General features: G+C 36.7%; 1 protein-coding gene and 1 pseudogene across 1 annotated transcript; one reads left to right on the forward strand and one right to left on the reverse strand.

Annotated features, from left to right (window-relative positions):
• Window positions 1–228: 228 nt before the first annotated feature.
• Window positions 229–2,181, reverse strand: LOC130713115 (LEAF RUST 10 DISEASE-RESISTANCE LOCUS RECEPTOR-LIKE PROTEIN KINASE-like 2.4; annotated as a pseudogene).
• A 4,313-nt stretch (window positions 2,182–6,494) lies between these two features.
• LOC130728034 (TOM1-like protein 6) lies at window positions 6,495–12,324 on the forward strand. Its single transcript, XM_057579365.1, has 9 exons — window positions 6,495–6,889; window positions 7,429–7,507; window positions 7,657–7,755; window positions 8,850–8,963; window positions 9,511–9,674; window positions 9,785–9,866; window positions 9,957–10,042; window positions 10,157–10,450; window positions 10,908–12,324. The coding sequence occupies exons 1-9, from the start codon at window positions 6,771–6,773 to the stop codon at window positions 12,103–12,105; spliced, it is 2,235 nt and encodes a 744-aa protein (XP_057435348.1). The 5' UTR covers window positions 6,495–6,770; the 3' UTR covers window positions 12,106–12,324.
• Window positions 12,325–15,075: the final 2,751 nt, after the last annotated feature.

Below are 15,075 nucleotides of genomic sequence, written 5' to 3' on the forward strand. Positions count from 1 at the left end.
TGACGAAAGTTTCCGTCACTATAAATTATATAAAATTTTAAAAACATCATAAAAAATGTAGCAAGAGCAGATTCGAACCTAGGCTCCAAGGGAGGAGAGGTCCAAACCAGGCTTAATGTTGCCAACAGGACTAACATCTCTTCCTTTAATAATTTACAGTTTTTTTATTATAAACGTTTAATGAATTTTTTTTTGAGGCCCCTTCTTTTTGGAGGCCCTGGGCTGTGGGCCTGCTTGCACAGGCCCAGGGCCGGCCCTGCTAATCTAGACATATCTTTCGCATGATATTGCTACCTCCTCTAGATGTATTCCCCTACCTTATATCGGAAAAAAAAACTCTTAAAGTTCGAATCAAACTTTGAATTTATGAACAAAAAACAAATAACAACATTTAGAGAATTGTTCATCAGTAACTTACCCCTTTATGAAGATACACAATAGGTTTTGAAGTTCAAAAAAAAGGACTTATGCAAAGTTATATTACAATCATTGTCTGTGGTGCTTGAACTTGATATTACAATCATTGCATTTTTGTACTGCTCACTTGATTATGGGGAACCATCCTTGTCTGTGGTGCTTGAACTTGTTTTGGACGAATTGTTGGAAGACATGTATGAACATTGTAATGGTGATCTTTCAGGAGACTGTAAGATAGGCTTTGGAGGATATGGTATTGATTGAAGTGACCCTTCTAACATTTTTATTACCTTTTTCATTGATGGTCGATCAGATGGATACATTTGAATGCACCATAGACTCACACCAGAGTAATCTTTCTAACCATGTCATCTTCTTCCCTTGAGATATCCAAACAATTTGCAAGATTATTATCTTGCTCAAGATCATTATAAATCCAGTCTGGAAAGTACATTTCAGTGGTACGTGAGCTTCCAGTTTCATGATTCTTTCTTGCTCCAATAGTTTCAAGAATCAACATGCCATAACTATATACATCAGACTTGTGAGAAACTCTACCGAATGCTCGGTTTGATACTTCTGGTGCTATGTATCCTATAGTTCCTCTTGGGCTCAATATGGACACAGTACTCTCCTTCTTTTGGCATATTTTAGCTAGTCCAAAATCAGAAATTTTTGGGCAAAAGTCTTCGTCCAAAAGAATGTTTTGAGGTTTCATATCAAGAATTCAAGATGTAAAATCCTTGGAATACAATTTTGATGCAAGTATTCTAGTCCTTGAGCAATGCCAATTGCAATTTGGTACAATGTATTCCAATCCAAATTACATGTAGAATTTGGAAATCCACTTGTATAGATGAACTTTTCCAATGAGCTAGCTATTTGAAGTAATAAAGAAATAGAATAAAACTTAATATGTGCAGTTTTTTTTTCTATTTGTGCTGCTAAATTGCTAATCAATAAAAGATTCAGCAAACCACTTATTTAATTATGATAATTTTCAGTTTAGGTCTCATATATCAAATAGGAAAATATTAAAAAAGCTGCTCAAACCACAAATTGATGAACCTAATTTTTATCCTAAAAAATAACATTGATTAGAATTTGATTAATTTAATAATTGTATTGTGATTTACTCACGCTTGGCCGGCCCATGAGCGATGGGGCGTGGTCAAATTTGAGTTCTGACCTCTGAGTTCTTACACATTTTTGAAAGAAAGAAAAGATAATGATATAAAAATTCCACCATGTTTACATATAAAAATTACACTAAAATTTATATAATGTTTTAATTTTAATTTCTAAAATATGAATGTCGGTTAGTAAATAATTAAAAAAATAATTGAAACTCGTTTTTATTTATATTTTGATATGGAAGTTACCCAACAGGTGACGGTTGGTAAAAAGTGGTTGCTTAAACCTCAATATCGCTAGTTCGATTCTTAGGAGCTGCACTCTTGAGGTAAACTTTGGCCTTCATCGTCAATAGTTCTTATAAGCTTCTCAAACTCTCACCTAACTCAAATAATTGTCGTCACCCTCTTCCTTAACCGCCCCGCCTCCACCTTTCTTCCCCGCCACATGTCTCTTCTCCTTGCTTCACATATCCTCCCCTCGGCGTGCCACCTCTTTGCCGCTCCCTGATCCCTCCTCACCTAGCCTGAAACCTTCTGCTCTTCCCGCCCCTGCGCCACCTATATGCCAACTAGTGGTGGTTGATCTACAATGAGAGCTCTCACCAACAACTAATAGGTCCAGGTGCATGGACTAAAACCAAGGGAGGCTTTCGTTCAGGTTCTGGGAAAGTTCTGCACATGATTGCTCATTTGCTGTGAGGCTCCAAGGGAACTCGTCACTCTTTCGAAAGTGTTAAGATGAACCCAAGGGTATGTCTTCCCGTGTAACACTCAAATACTCAATTGCGGGCCCTTTGCGAAACTAGTCATTCCGAGGTGGAACATGATATCTTAGTTCCTTAATGCGCCTCTGAATTGTTGCATCATTTGGCTGAATCGGCAAGGGTTGTGTTGGGATGACAACGATCCCCTGAAGCTTGAGCATAGATGGTACGGGAGAGGCCACATTGGGTGGCTGAGCGGGTGTGGGCTGCGCAGAGTTATTGCCAGCCGGGAAAGAGACGATGATGACCTTTTGGTTGTGTTCTCTTTCACACTATGCAATTGTTCCTTTAGCATAATTTTGATAAGATCCTCGCGAAGGGAAATACTAAATAGCATACAACCTCATTTTCTTCATAGGTAGTTGATTTTGTGTTAGAATTGGTTGTTTAACTTCCATCTCCACGTGATTTTTTGATTGGATTGTTATTATACAATTGTAATAGATCGCCCATCCTAAGAGGGAGTACAATTCGTTTGTTGCCTTCTTGTGTTTGTCATATTAGAGACGGATGAGAATGCAGTTTATCAATTTTTCACAGACGACACCAATTCAATGTTCAGGTAAGGGAAACTGAACTTAAGTATATGAGCAGGCAAAATGAGAAAGCTGCTTCGTTGGGTTGCTTTTCCGCATAAAGGCCTCGTTCTTCTCGTAGATGACGTAGTAAATGTTGGAAGGCCTAACTCAACCCAAAAGTTAGCTTAAGAGTTAAGGTTTGCACAATATATAAGCAATTGTTTGACCACATCTCTAGCCAATGTGAGACTCTAACACACCCCCTCACGCCCAGTGTAGAACATCTGGAGCGTGGAATGAAACGGGTGACCCAAATATGGGGAGTCAACAAATGGATCTAGGATACGGGCTCAGGTCCATGGTCAAACAACCATCGGCTCAGATACCATGTTGAACAACCACTTAATCCCAAAAGCTTAAGCTCAAGAGTTAAGATTTACACAACCATATATAAGCAATTGCTTGACCACATCTCTAGCCAATATAGGACCCTTCTAACAGTAAATATTATTTAAGTTGTGGATATTCGTTCTCATAAGCATAGCAGTTAGTTAATTTTTTTTTTGAAGGTAGCAGTTAATTAGTTAATGTTGAGGCAAGGCACATGAATGAACTATCATGTTATTTGTCAATAAATATGATAAGTGATACAGAAAAAATATTAACACATAGAAATGAAGAGGAGGTGAAAATAGTATTGAATTTTATTGAATGTGTAAGTACAAAATATTAAGATCTAGAAATAAATGTATGTAAGTAAAAAATGTGGTTTGAAAAATTTAGGTTTAAAAGCATTTCATGCCCCTGATGTATCACGTTTGTGTAAATGTCGTTTCTACTCTTTTTTCGTATATGTTTATATCTTCCATGTTTCTCAAAAGTGCAACGAATGCTTCTCTGTCACTCTGACGTTAAAATACTAACGAAAGGGGCTTACGTGACACTACTTTAGTGACGAGACAAATGGGAAAAAAGGGTGGGAAGGATTAGAACTCGGGTCTAGTAAGTAGCAAAACATGCACTTAACCAGTTGAGCTACATACAGATTAAATGCATGTAGCTCAACTAGTTAAGTGCATGTTTTGCTACTTACAAGTCCTAGGTTCGAATCATTCCCGCCCCTTATTCTCATTTCTGAATTTTGATAATGATGTCACATGGCCTGCCTCGTCACTAAAGTAGTGTCACGTAAGCCAATTTCGTTAGTTTTTTAACGTCAGAGTGACGGAGGGACATTCGTTGCACTTTTGAGAAACATAGAGGGTATAGACATAGAAAAAAAAGAGTTGAGACGATATTTGCACAAACTTAATATATTAGGGACATGAAATGCTTTTAAGCCAAAAATTTATTGTTCTTTATTGAATTTTATATGTTGCAAGCATTTTGAAATTCTCTCAAAGGAACACTACTATGAATTATGATGATGAGAACAAACTGACGACCATGATGCTGTGATGGATAAGATAACTATGATGAGAACAATATTTATTATGATGAGAACGATGAAAATGATATTTTATTAAGATGAGAACAATAACATACCATATAAATTATGCTGAGGTACAATATTATTTTTTAATAATATTTTGAGATAAGAAAAGAAATGAATGAAATGAGTAATATGAATTTAATAGAAAATAAAGATAGAAAATAGAAGAAAAAAAAAGTGAATGATATTAAGATAAAAGAAAAAGTATATGGGAATGAATTATCACTCATCATGTTCATTTTATCACTCATCATGTTCTTTTTTACTGCAAACTAGTGAGTGCACACTTTCCCAATTTGTCTCAATTAGGACTTTTTCTTTATCCAACCCATATGAAACTACCACGTGTTTTGGTCTTTGGCAATATAATAATGAGAAATGCCATATGAATAATGAATATAAATGACTATGAAAGTGAAGATAATGCGCGTGGCTGCTAATTGAACCTAAAAGGCCAAAAGATATATGTTACTCTTCAAAGTTCAAACTTGGTGATCTGTTCTTAAATAGCATATAGAAGTGTTCCATTTAATTAAACTTTCACCAAACACAATGTAAATTGCACATCAAACACACTCCACACATAGCCGGCCCCATTACCACTAATAATAATTTTTGTCGTATCACTTTCAATGATCATATGTAGCTCCGTTTAATTTTTGGGTGACTTTATATGACTTGTGAGGACAGATTCTCATTTCATTTTCATTTAAAAAATGAATCCGTGATAAAGTCGTCATGCCCTTTTAATTTTGTGAGTTTTGTTATGGTTGTAAATTTATATTTATCAAATTCAAACACTGATAAATAAATGATATTTTTTTTTTACAAAGTCGACACTGACATACAAACGGAAAAGATAAACAAGTGATATCTGATTTCTTCATTGTTCTAAAGGTGTGTTTATGAGTTTAGTTTTGGAGAGAAGCTCTTTCTTATTTGTGAGATTTAAAAAAAAAAAGACGTTTAAGTATCAAAATCTTCTTGTGGTTATATTTTTTAGTTCCTTAAATTTGGAGGTTTTGGACTTACAAATAAGGGATCCAAATGAGAATCTAAAAATCAATCTGGGAATTGGATTCAAGTTATCTTGGGTTCATCAAGTAAAAATTAAACGTTGTTAGCTTGAATCTCGTGATGAATAAAATTGAGTGTTCTTAAATTTTTTTACTGCAGTAAGAACTTGAATTCGAAGTTGAAAGAAGAAGAAGAAAATAAAAGGAAATTGAAAGGAAAAAAATTCCATTGAAAAGTAAAGAGCCGTGCTATATGGCTCAAAAAAAAATACGGCCACAACTCAAAAAAAAAGTTATGGCCAATGAATTTATTTAAAACACATCAAATTTATGTATTTACCATTCATACCGTAGTTCAGTTAGTCACGTGAGACATAGACGAACTTAGTCTCGTGCCATATAATATTTTCCAAAAGCAAAAAGTTACAAAGAATTGGAAAATTAACTCGCATACATGGTGTTGGAAACTTAAGTTCCACCAGCTATCGACTCGAACCTAGCATTTCATCAAAATTCCATGCGAAGCATTCTCTAAATTCTTCGAGCAAACCGATAATTCTTTCTAAACTCCAAGTTATTGAAAGAATATTTATGTAAGTTCATATTTTCTTCGTCAATCACCCACATCAATTTCTTCCAAAGGGTCTTCGACCTCCATCTTTTTTAATTGATGGTGACGATTTTTCAAACCCCTAAGGGCCATCATCATAAATACAATGCAATCGAGGCTCTTCCTTTTGAGTCTTTACATACTCTACCATATTTTGGCAACTTTCTTCTATATCCTCTTTAGACCCATCTTGCGATTCAACGACGAGCTGAACCAAAAGGGGGTGTGGCGATTGCTGTTGGTTTAAATCCCTAGCACAAACACCTTTTTTAGTTACCTGATTTTTCATGAGTGTAAGATGAGGACCAAAATCACACAACCATAAAATCATGAGGACCAAAACTCAACTTCATTTTTGCTTTTTAATGTTATCTATCTGTCACGTGGCGCGTGGGACTCACAGACCTAGAACAGCGAGTACGTCGAAAACACCGCACAAAATTCGCAAGCCTTTCAGCTCAGAAAAAACGAAATTTCCGGGAAAATTTTATCTCGAATATAATATAATAATATATAATGGAATAAAAAGAAAATTCTCCAATATCTCTTTTTAGATGAGAAAGAGGAAAATGGAAGGAAAGAAAATTGCTTGCGCTATTTGAGAAAACAAGGGATTATTTTTTCGTTCCATTCAATTTCCGCTAGGGTTTCCAAAATTTCCCAACAATCAATTTTCCTGCAAAGTTTTCTTCTTTTTGCGATTTTGTGGTGTGGGTGTTGAACAATAATCGATTTTGCTGCTTCTGGGAAGGAGTTTATAGAGAGAGAGAGAGAGAGAGAGAGAGAGAGGGGAAAGGGGAAAGGGGGGAAAATTGTGATGGCTGGTTCTTCTTCTTCAGCTACTGTCGCAGTAGAGAAGGCGACCAGCGATCTTCTTATGGGTCCTGATTGGACCATGAACATCGAAATTTGCGATTCTATCAATTCTAATCATTGGTAATCTTCAGTTGTAAGAAAAGGAGGAAGATAGCATATCAAATTTTAGACTTTTTTTGGTTTTATTGCGTTGTTGACTTTGATCATCTACCACATGCTTATGCTTTTGATTATGATGTTTATGGGTTTTATTATGAGATGAAATTTGGGGCTAAAAATTGCTAATTTAGGATTTTTTTTTGGAGGGGTTGGGGGATTAGGTTATCATTTTTTTTGTGAAGAATCAATCATCAAGATGATTGTATTATCTGGGAATTCTTTTTATTTTTTCTTATAATTATGTGAATTTCTTTTTCATTTATTATTTTGGATTCCCCTTAATTTTCACATGCCAATTTTTGGTCTAGGGCAACATTAATTTCTTGTCTCTAATTCCTCTTAGAAAACCAGGGTCCATGGATGATAGTAAAATCTAGTTTCTCAACTTGCTTCTTCTCCCTTTCCCTTTCTTTACTTCATTAAATTTGTCTTTGAGAAAAAATATAGTGATTTTAACTAAATCTTTGATTTGATGATTACTGCATGCTTAATATTTTCAGGCAGCCAAAAGATGTGGTAAAAGCTGTGAAGAAGAGATTACAACATAAGAGCTCTAAAGTTCAATTACTAGCTCTCACGGTACTTTGTTGTTACTGGTCTTCGGTCTAACCTTAATACTTTAATTACTAACTCTATTGTTTGTGGCTGTGCCCTGCAACTTTAATACTTAAATTTCAAATTTGTTCGTTCGGAACTTGATTTATGATTTCTGGTTCTCTACTCCTTAGCTTCTGGAGACAATGGTGAAGAATTGTGGTGAACGTGTGCACTTTCAAATTGCTGAAAGGAACATATTGGGGGAGATGATCAAAATCGTAAGGAAAAAGGTACGGCGGCTGTTACTTGAAAGTTTTACTGGATTCTGTTTTAATTTGCAGATTTGATGCTGGGAACAGATTTTTTTGCATTTTTCATACAAATTTGCTGTTATAAACAAGCTAAGAACATTATGACAAAAAATCTGTTATGTTATATATAGGGAGAATCCTTGCTTGGGTAAAGGTTTTGTTACTGATATTATTCAGTTAGGACATTTTTTGAAAAATAATTAATCAAGCCTGCAGTTTGATTGAGCCGTCAAATCTTCTCATCCATCATCCCTCCTTGTGTGCTTATCTAGAATCAGTGAATCCCTTACTGTTCTGCTAACCCTAATTGGCCCTCAACTTTCATTCTGATATCTGTATAACAGTAAATAAAAAACTTGAACCTCCAGAGAAACACAAAATATTCAAAAGAGCATGTTAATCAATATTCATATTGAATATTGGATACCCACTTGCAATCCTTCAAATCTAGAAATCATTTTTGTTTCCCTCCACTGAACTAGCATGCTGGGGACTTATATCAAAGTTCAACTCAATCATCATGACTTAATTTACTTTATTATGGCATCTTATGTTGTTGTCACTTGGTGCTTTAACTGCACCCTGTTGAATTTATATTCAAAGTCAAGTTTGATTCACTGCTGTTCTGTTGAATTTATATTCAAAGTCAAGTTTGATTCGCTGCTGTTGTACATCATTAATGACCAGTACGTGGTAGACTTGCAGTTTCACCTGTGGAAATTTTCCTTTGTCTGTGATCCTATTCAACCACTTTCTTCATCATTTTTGTATATCTTTAAAATTCAGTCTCCTTCCACCTTAGCTAGGTTTCTGGATCATTGGCTCTATACTATCTGAATATTGATGGTGGTATTCCCTGCTCTAAACACAATGCTACAAATGTCAAGGTGATACCTTAGGATTTATTAGTTAACCCAAATATGGAGGTATTTACCCATGAAAACAGTATTAGTATTGATGCGCTTTGCATAGTGTACTCTTTATGCTCAAACATTATTTTGAGCTGACTAAAACTTCTCTGTTTTCGTGTTTTTTGCCTTATCTAACTTAAATTACATGTGATGATAATATAGGCAGACATGCACGTAAGGGATAAAATTTTACTACTGCTGGACTCATGGCAAGAGGCTTTCGGAGGGCCTGGTGGAAAATGTCCTCAGTACTATTGGGCATATGAGGAATTAAAGGTAAATGTACAGCTGTCTACTGAAGAAAATTTCTTGATTGGCTTTTACCAGTGTCTCGATAGCTGCATGTGCAGAGTGGGATGCCTGACTGTCAAAATTTGTCGATTGACATTTGTGGATATTTTGTGTAATGATACCCTTTGTTTCATTTAAGGGTGATATTTCACTTTTGATAATTTTAACGGATTTTTTGGTTCAAATGAGGGGAAGGTAAATAAAAAGGACAACTTTTATCAAGTTCCTTTTGTCCATTTCATCAAGCTCTCTGAGCATATAAACAACTTATTCTTAATTAATGTCATTTTATTGTTAGGAAAAAAAATATCCACGTGTTATTGTTTGAATGGAAAACTTGATGATAAGAATACAAGAAACTTGATCTAAGTTTTCTCCAAATCAAAATCTCTTGTTTTGTTTGGTTGAAGGGGAGGGAAAGTAACCCTCCAATTGTTTGGTCTGCAATGTAGGTGAGTGAAAACCACCCTTCATATTCCCTCCCCGTTAGATCATACAGCCAATTTACTGTGTTGCATTTGATAAATGGCAGCGATCTGGAGTTGTTTTTCCAAAGCGTACACCAGATGCAGCTCCGATATTTACTCCTCCTCCTACCCATCTAACTGCAAGGCATATGCAACCTGGATACGGAATGCCTAGCAGTTCATCAAAAACACTTGATGAAACAATGGCAACAGAGATAGAAAGTTTAAGGTGAATATTTTTTGTCTGCTCACCCTTGCTTCTGCTGCTGTCCTTCATGTCATTGGACTTCTGGGTGCTGCAACTTCGTCTTTTGGCTAATTTTTTCTTGAATCTGTTAGTTTCTCGAGCTTGGAATCTATGCAGCAAGTGTTGGACCTTTTGAGTGATATGCTACAGGCTGTGAATCCTAATGACCGTGAGGTATGCGAAACAGTGTTTTGCTCGGCTTTCCTGAATCCTCTGTGCAACTAAGTAAGTTTACCTTAAGTTTTTGCTTTTTATGCTTTCTAGGCTGTCAAGGATGAAGTCATTATTGATCTTGTTGATCGCTGTCGGACCAACCAGAAAAAATTGATGCAGATGCTAACAACAACTGGGTTAGTTTCACTCAACCAGTTAAAGCATGTGATCCACTTCAAAATATACTTTTAAGTCTATTTGTCCATATGATATGTGGAATAATCCTTGTTATCATCTTGGTTATGTCTTAGTGATGAGGAGCTTCTTGGGCGAGGCCTTGAGTTGAATGATACTATCCAAAGTTTCCTTGCAAGGCATGATGCAATTGTATCCGGTACTCCTTTTCCATTTCAAGGTGCAAGTTCCAGTACTCTGTCTTCTGAAGTTGACTATAGTGCCAATCAAACTCAAGTGAAGAGCTCCAGCCCTGTAGAGTCTGTTTCAACACCTAATTCTAAAGCTAGCTCTTCAGCCCTAGTCATTGCTGATACAAGGGGCCTGAGTGATGAAGAGGACGAAGATGAATTTGCACAGCTAGCTCGAAGGTCACTCTGAACTGAAAATATTTCATAAATTTATATTTCAAGCTCAAGATCATGCAACTACTTTTTTTTTCCCATTGAACTAGCCATGTGAAATTAAGAAGCATAACAACAAAAAATACAACTAGCTTATAATGTCTTCTTCATGCCTTATTGCACTTAGGTCTTTACATGTCCAAGTGAATAATCATCTGTTTTCATTCAACTGAGATAGGACTCATTGCATGAAGTGTTTCTTTTCATTTTTCATATTTATTCTATATGCCATTTCATTCTGTCCTATTTTGCGAGCTTAAGCCTGTAAATCATTTTCTATCTTCGAAGAATTTCCTGTAAATTTGTACATGCAACATGCATTGCTGGTCAGGTCACGGGTAATGAGTTGCTTGTTCTATTGCTTCAGTAATTTTTTAATCAATGTTATTTAGTAAGAACTCTTTAGTCTTTACTCTGAATACAGGCATTCCAAGATGCAGTCAGTGACTTCTAAAGATGCTACCGGTGGCTCTAGTGACAATTTAGCCCCAATGAACACTAGCAACGCAACCCCTCATGTGGCGGAGCCCTCAACCTCTGTTCCCTCGAATGCATTAGCTCTTCCCGACCCACCTGCACCAGTTAGTACTTCAAAAGATCAGGACATTATTGACTTACTGAGTCTCACTTTGTCCCTGGCACCGTCTTCTCCGCAGCAGACAACTTACACGCCATCAGCCTCTAGCCAAGGCATGCATCAGATACCTGCTCCATCCGGAACCGGAACAGAAGGTTATTCTTATGCTCCCCAAACATATCCTGGAAGTTTGCCATTCGACAGTTACGTTGTCCCATGGGCCCAACCCCAACCTCAATCTCAATCCCAACCCGCAACCCCACCCTCACATCAACATTTGCATACACCTTTTGAATCTGAACAAGCTTTGCATCATCAACAAACCCAACCGTCACAGTCTCAGCACCAGTCACAGCTATTACAATCACAGCACCAACCACAATCCCCTCAAGCATTGCAACCACAGCCTCATTCACAATTTCAGAATCAGCATATTCAGTATAACCCTCCTCAACAAATGCAACTTCATAATGAACCCCAACCATTGCAGTATCAGCCCCAGCCACATTTACAGCATCAGCCTCAACATCATCCGCATTTTCAGCCTCACCCCCAACCACAGCTACAGTCTCAGCCCCAACCCCAACACATTCAGCAATCTCAACCACAACCTCAGTCCCAACCCCAACACATTCAGCAACCTCAACCACAACCTCAGCTCCAACACATTCAGCAATCTCAACCACAACCGCAATTTCAGAATCAACATTTTCAGTACCCTGGAACATATCCTCCCCCACCATGGGCTGCTACTCCCGGATATCCCAATTATCAAAACCACTTATCTTCAACAAATGCGTTGTCAACTCCTCAAGCCAACACACCTTACACATCTGCTGTTAGAGGAGATCCTGTGGCGAGTTCTGGACAGAGTAACCCTCCCAATGCAACCGGACAAAGGCCCTTTGTTCCGTCTTACCGGTTATTTGAAGATTTGAATGTTTTTGGAAACACTGATGGAAGGGCAAAGGTGACTGGAAGTGGCACATCATCTTCCAGCATGTCAGGGACAATGGGACCTGGTATGGTCGGGGGAAGAAAGTGAAGTTTCATTCATATGCATGTAAAAAGTGATGTTGATATGGTTGTATATCAGTATTGTTAGCTTCTTCAGATTTGCAGGTTATGTAAGTTCTTAGATTGATACAAATAACACCTTCCTACTTTTGAGTAGGTCATAAAGTCCGTTAGTTGAGTGTTACCTCAGACTACAGACTTGGAACATTCTTTGGTATAAGATTTTAATTTCTGGTTGTGGTTCTCACTTTGAAGTTCATTGATGTTTAACTCCTATAAATAACATGCAAAATATGGACTCTGCCAATTACCAGTTTCATATTGTGGTTTTGAACACATATTAGTTGAAATTTATGTGGGTCATACTAAATGATGAGTGATATTCACTATTGTTTATAGCATGTATGATTCTGTGGTGAAATGCTTTGGTATCAATTTTGGTAAGTTAGACTCCCTCCGTCCCTAAGCTAACATTGAGAACTATGGTGTCACTAAATATAAGTTAACTATCCAAAAGCTAATATTTTTTTCCATGTTGTCCTTGCATTTGTTGTTTTTTCAATTTCAAAATTTTGAAATTGAAACTCACTATTACTCCTTCTAGTACTACCCACTTAAATAGGGGTAAATATAGAAGATTGTACCATTTTTTTAAAAATCAATGCATCAATTACGGTTTTTTTAATAAACATGATTCTTAAAACTTTAACTTATAATTAGGGACGGAGGGAGTGAATTCTAGTTCTAGTATAATGTTTGAATTCTCCGAAAATAATGAAATTAAACTGCTATGGGTGAATTTCATAAATTTTAACCGGTAAGCGTGTTGAGAAATAGTGCATTGTTCTCTTTATTGAGAACCTACACCTAGTTGCCTTGTCTGGAGTGAAATGTAATTTTCGTAGGATGTGATCTGATAAAGCATCACATTTGTTCAATAGAGGTTAAACCATGAATACAGAAGGTGCGGAATTTGTGTAAAGACCAGTACTATCAACATATGTGTCCCACTTTCTCAAATTGTGCAAGTCTTTTCAAGTACTAAACTATGAAGGTTTCCGAAAGATTTCAAATGAAGTGAAGCACATTTTATTGGCTGTAATGCATGAAATCTTTGTCACCTTTTGTTAATTTTCGCATATTATCCTTTTTATGTTATTTCTAAATATATTTATAGCTGCAATATTCCTATTGAATAAATTCCACACTCAATGTTTGACTTTCGTTACTAGCCAATTTACATATTGTAAAGCAACCCCGAAGAAGTGTCCAAAGAACACGTTGGAATTCTCTCAGTTTAATTTTCTCACTCACATCCAACAAGGGAGTTCAGGATGGAAAAATGTATTAGGCAGTGGATCCACTTGCTCCCTTTCTATTTTTAATTGTAGCAGAAGGTTTGATTGGACTTCTGAGGCAGGCAGTTGCTACAGCCTATAGGGAACTTTCAACCCATCAGTGTTGGTAGAGAAAATAAGGTGGATGTGGCGCTATTGCAGTTTGCCGATAATGCTTTATTTTTTGGCAGTGCTAGTCTACAGACGGCGAGGACTCTGAAATGTATTCTACGCTGCTTTGAGTTAGCATCTGGTATGAAGGTAAATTTTCATAAAAGTAAACTGGTTGATATTGCTGTTGATGCCTCCATTACGGAGCGGTTTGCTGCTTTACTTAATTGCAGGACAATGGAGATCCCGTTCACTTATCTGGGCCTCCCTATGGGTTGTAATCCAAGGCGGCTGTCAACGTGGGATCCAGTGGTGGATAAATTAAGGAGAAGGCTTGCAAATTGGAAGGGCAAACATTTAACATTTGGAGGGCGTTTATGTTTGATGAAAAGTGTGCTTGCTGCCCTACCATTATTTTTTATTTCTTTTTCCGAATGCCAAAATGGGTGGTTCAGAAATGTAAACAACTTATGTTGAGGTTTATATGGGGAGGTGGGAAGGAGGAGAGAAAGATATCTTGGATCAGTTGGGCTCAAGTTTGTTCCCCAAAGGTATTGGGAGGGCTTGAAGTAAAAGATTTAGGGAAGTTCAACATTGCGTTGTTGGGAAAGTGGAGATGGCGATTTCTTCAAGATAGAAGCCAATTATGGTGTCAGATATTGATATCAAAATATGGTAATGGTGAGTCTTCAAAAACCTCTGTGTGGTGGAAGGACTTGGTCAAGGTTTGTGTGGGGGAGGAAGCTGGGTATTGGTTTGAGGGTGGAATTTGCAGAAGAATTGGGGAGGGTGATGACATTAGATTTTGGCAGGAAGATTGGCATGTAGGAGGATCATTTCAACACAATTTCCCTGAATTATTTCAAATATCCCTACAACAAAATTCCCTTATTTCAGAAATGGGTTTGTGGCTTAATACTTGGAATTGGAATTTATCTTGGTCAGAGGATATTGTGGATGGTCTTGTGGTTCAGAGAGATGATTTGCTAAGAATAATTTCTGCCATTCCTCTTGTAAGAGGGCGACAAGACTCTTGGCGCTGGAAAAAAGGAGGGAAGTGGTAATTATACAGTAAGATTTGCTTATGAGGAGCTCATGAATTTTGATTTGTCAGGAATGGATACCAATTTTAGGAGTTTATGGGCGGCCTTGGCCTATATAGTATATACTACTGAGACTTGAGAAAAGTATAATAATGAAAAAATGGGTTATCTTAATTGCAACGTGAGAATTAGGAAGTGCAACGTAGAAGTACAATTTTAACAATTATTAGTAATATTGTTTTTTTTTAATGAAAGGTAATATTATTAATATAAAATCCAGCTTGTGGAAAAGCTTCTCAGGGCAAATACAAAGAACATAAAACTGAGCTTCCGTAGCAATAGACGACACCCAAACATACCTCCCCACAAAATAGCTTAAAACGTAATTTTAAGAATGAGTCCCATTAAAATCTTGCAAGAGGAAAAACCCAGGTGACTTATATTAGTAAGTGTTTTATATTAACAAATTAAAAAATTTCAAAAAAAAAAACTAATAAATAAAATATC

This window comes from Lotus japonicus, chromosome 1, assembly GCF_012489685.1.
Source record: "Lotus japonicus ecotype B-129 chromosome 1, LjGifu_v1.2".
In the NCBI taxonomy this organism is placed as follows: Eukaryota; Viridiplantae; Streptophyta; class Magnoliopsida; order Fabales; family Fabaceae; genus Lotus; species Lotus japonicus.

What these genes read in the sequence shown, in the direction of transcription:
- LOC130728034 (XM_057579365.1), top strand. Translation starts at nt 6,771, where the DNA reads ATGGCTGGTTCTTCTTCTTCAGCTACTGTCGCAGTAGAGAAGGCGACC. An exon ending in TCTATCAATTCTAATCATTG is followed by an intron (nt 6,890 to 7,428) that starts GTAATCTTCAGT and finishes TAATATTTTCAG; the next exon opens with GCAGCCAAAAGATGTGGTAA. An exon ending in TTTGCACAGCTAGCTCGAAG is followed by an intron (nt 10,451 to 10,907) that starts GTCACTCTGAAC and finishes CTCTGAATACAG; the next exon opens with GCATTCCAAGATGCAGTCAG.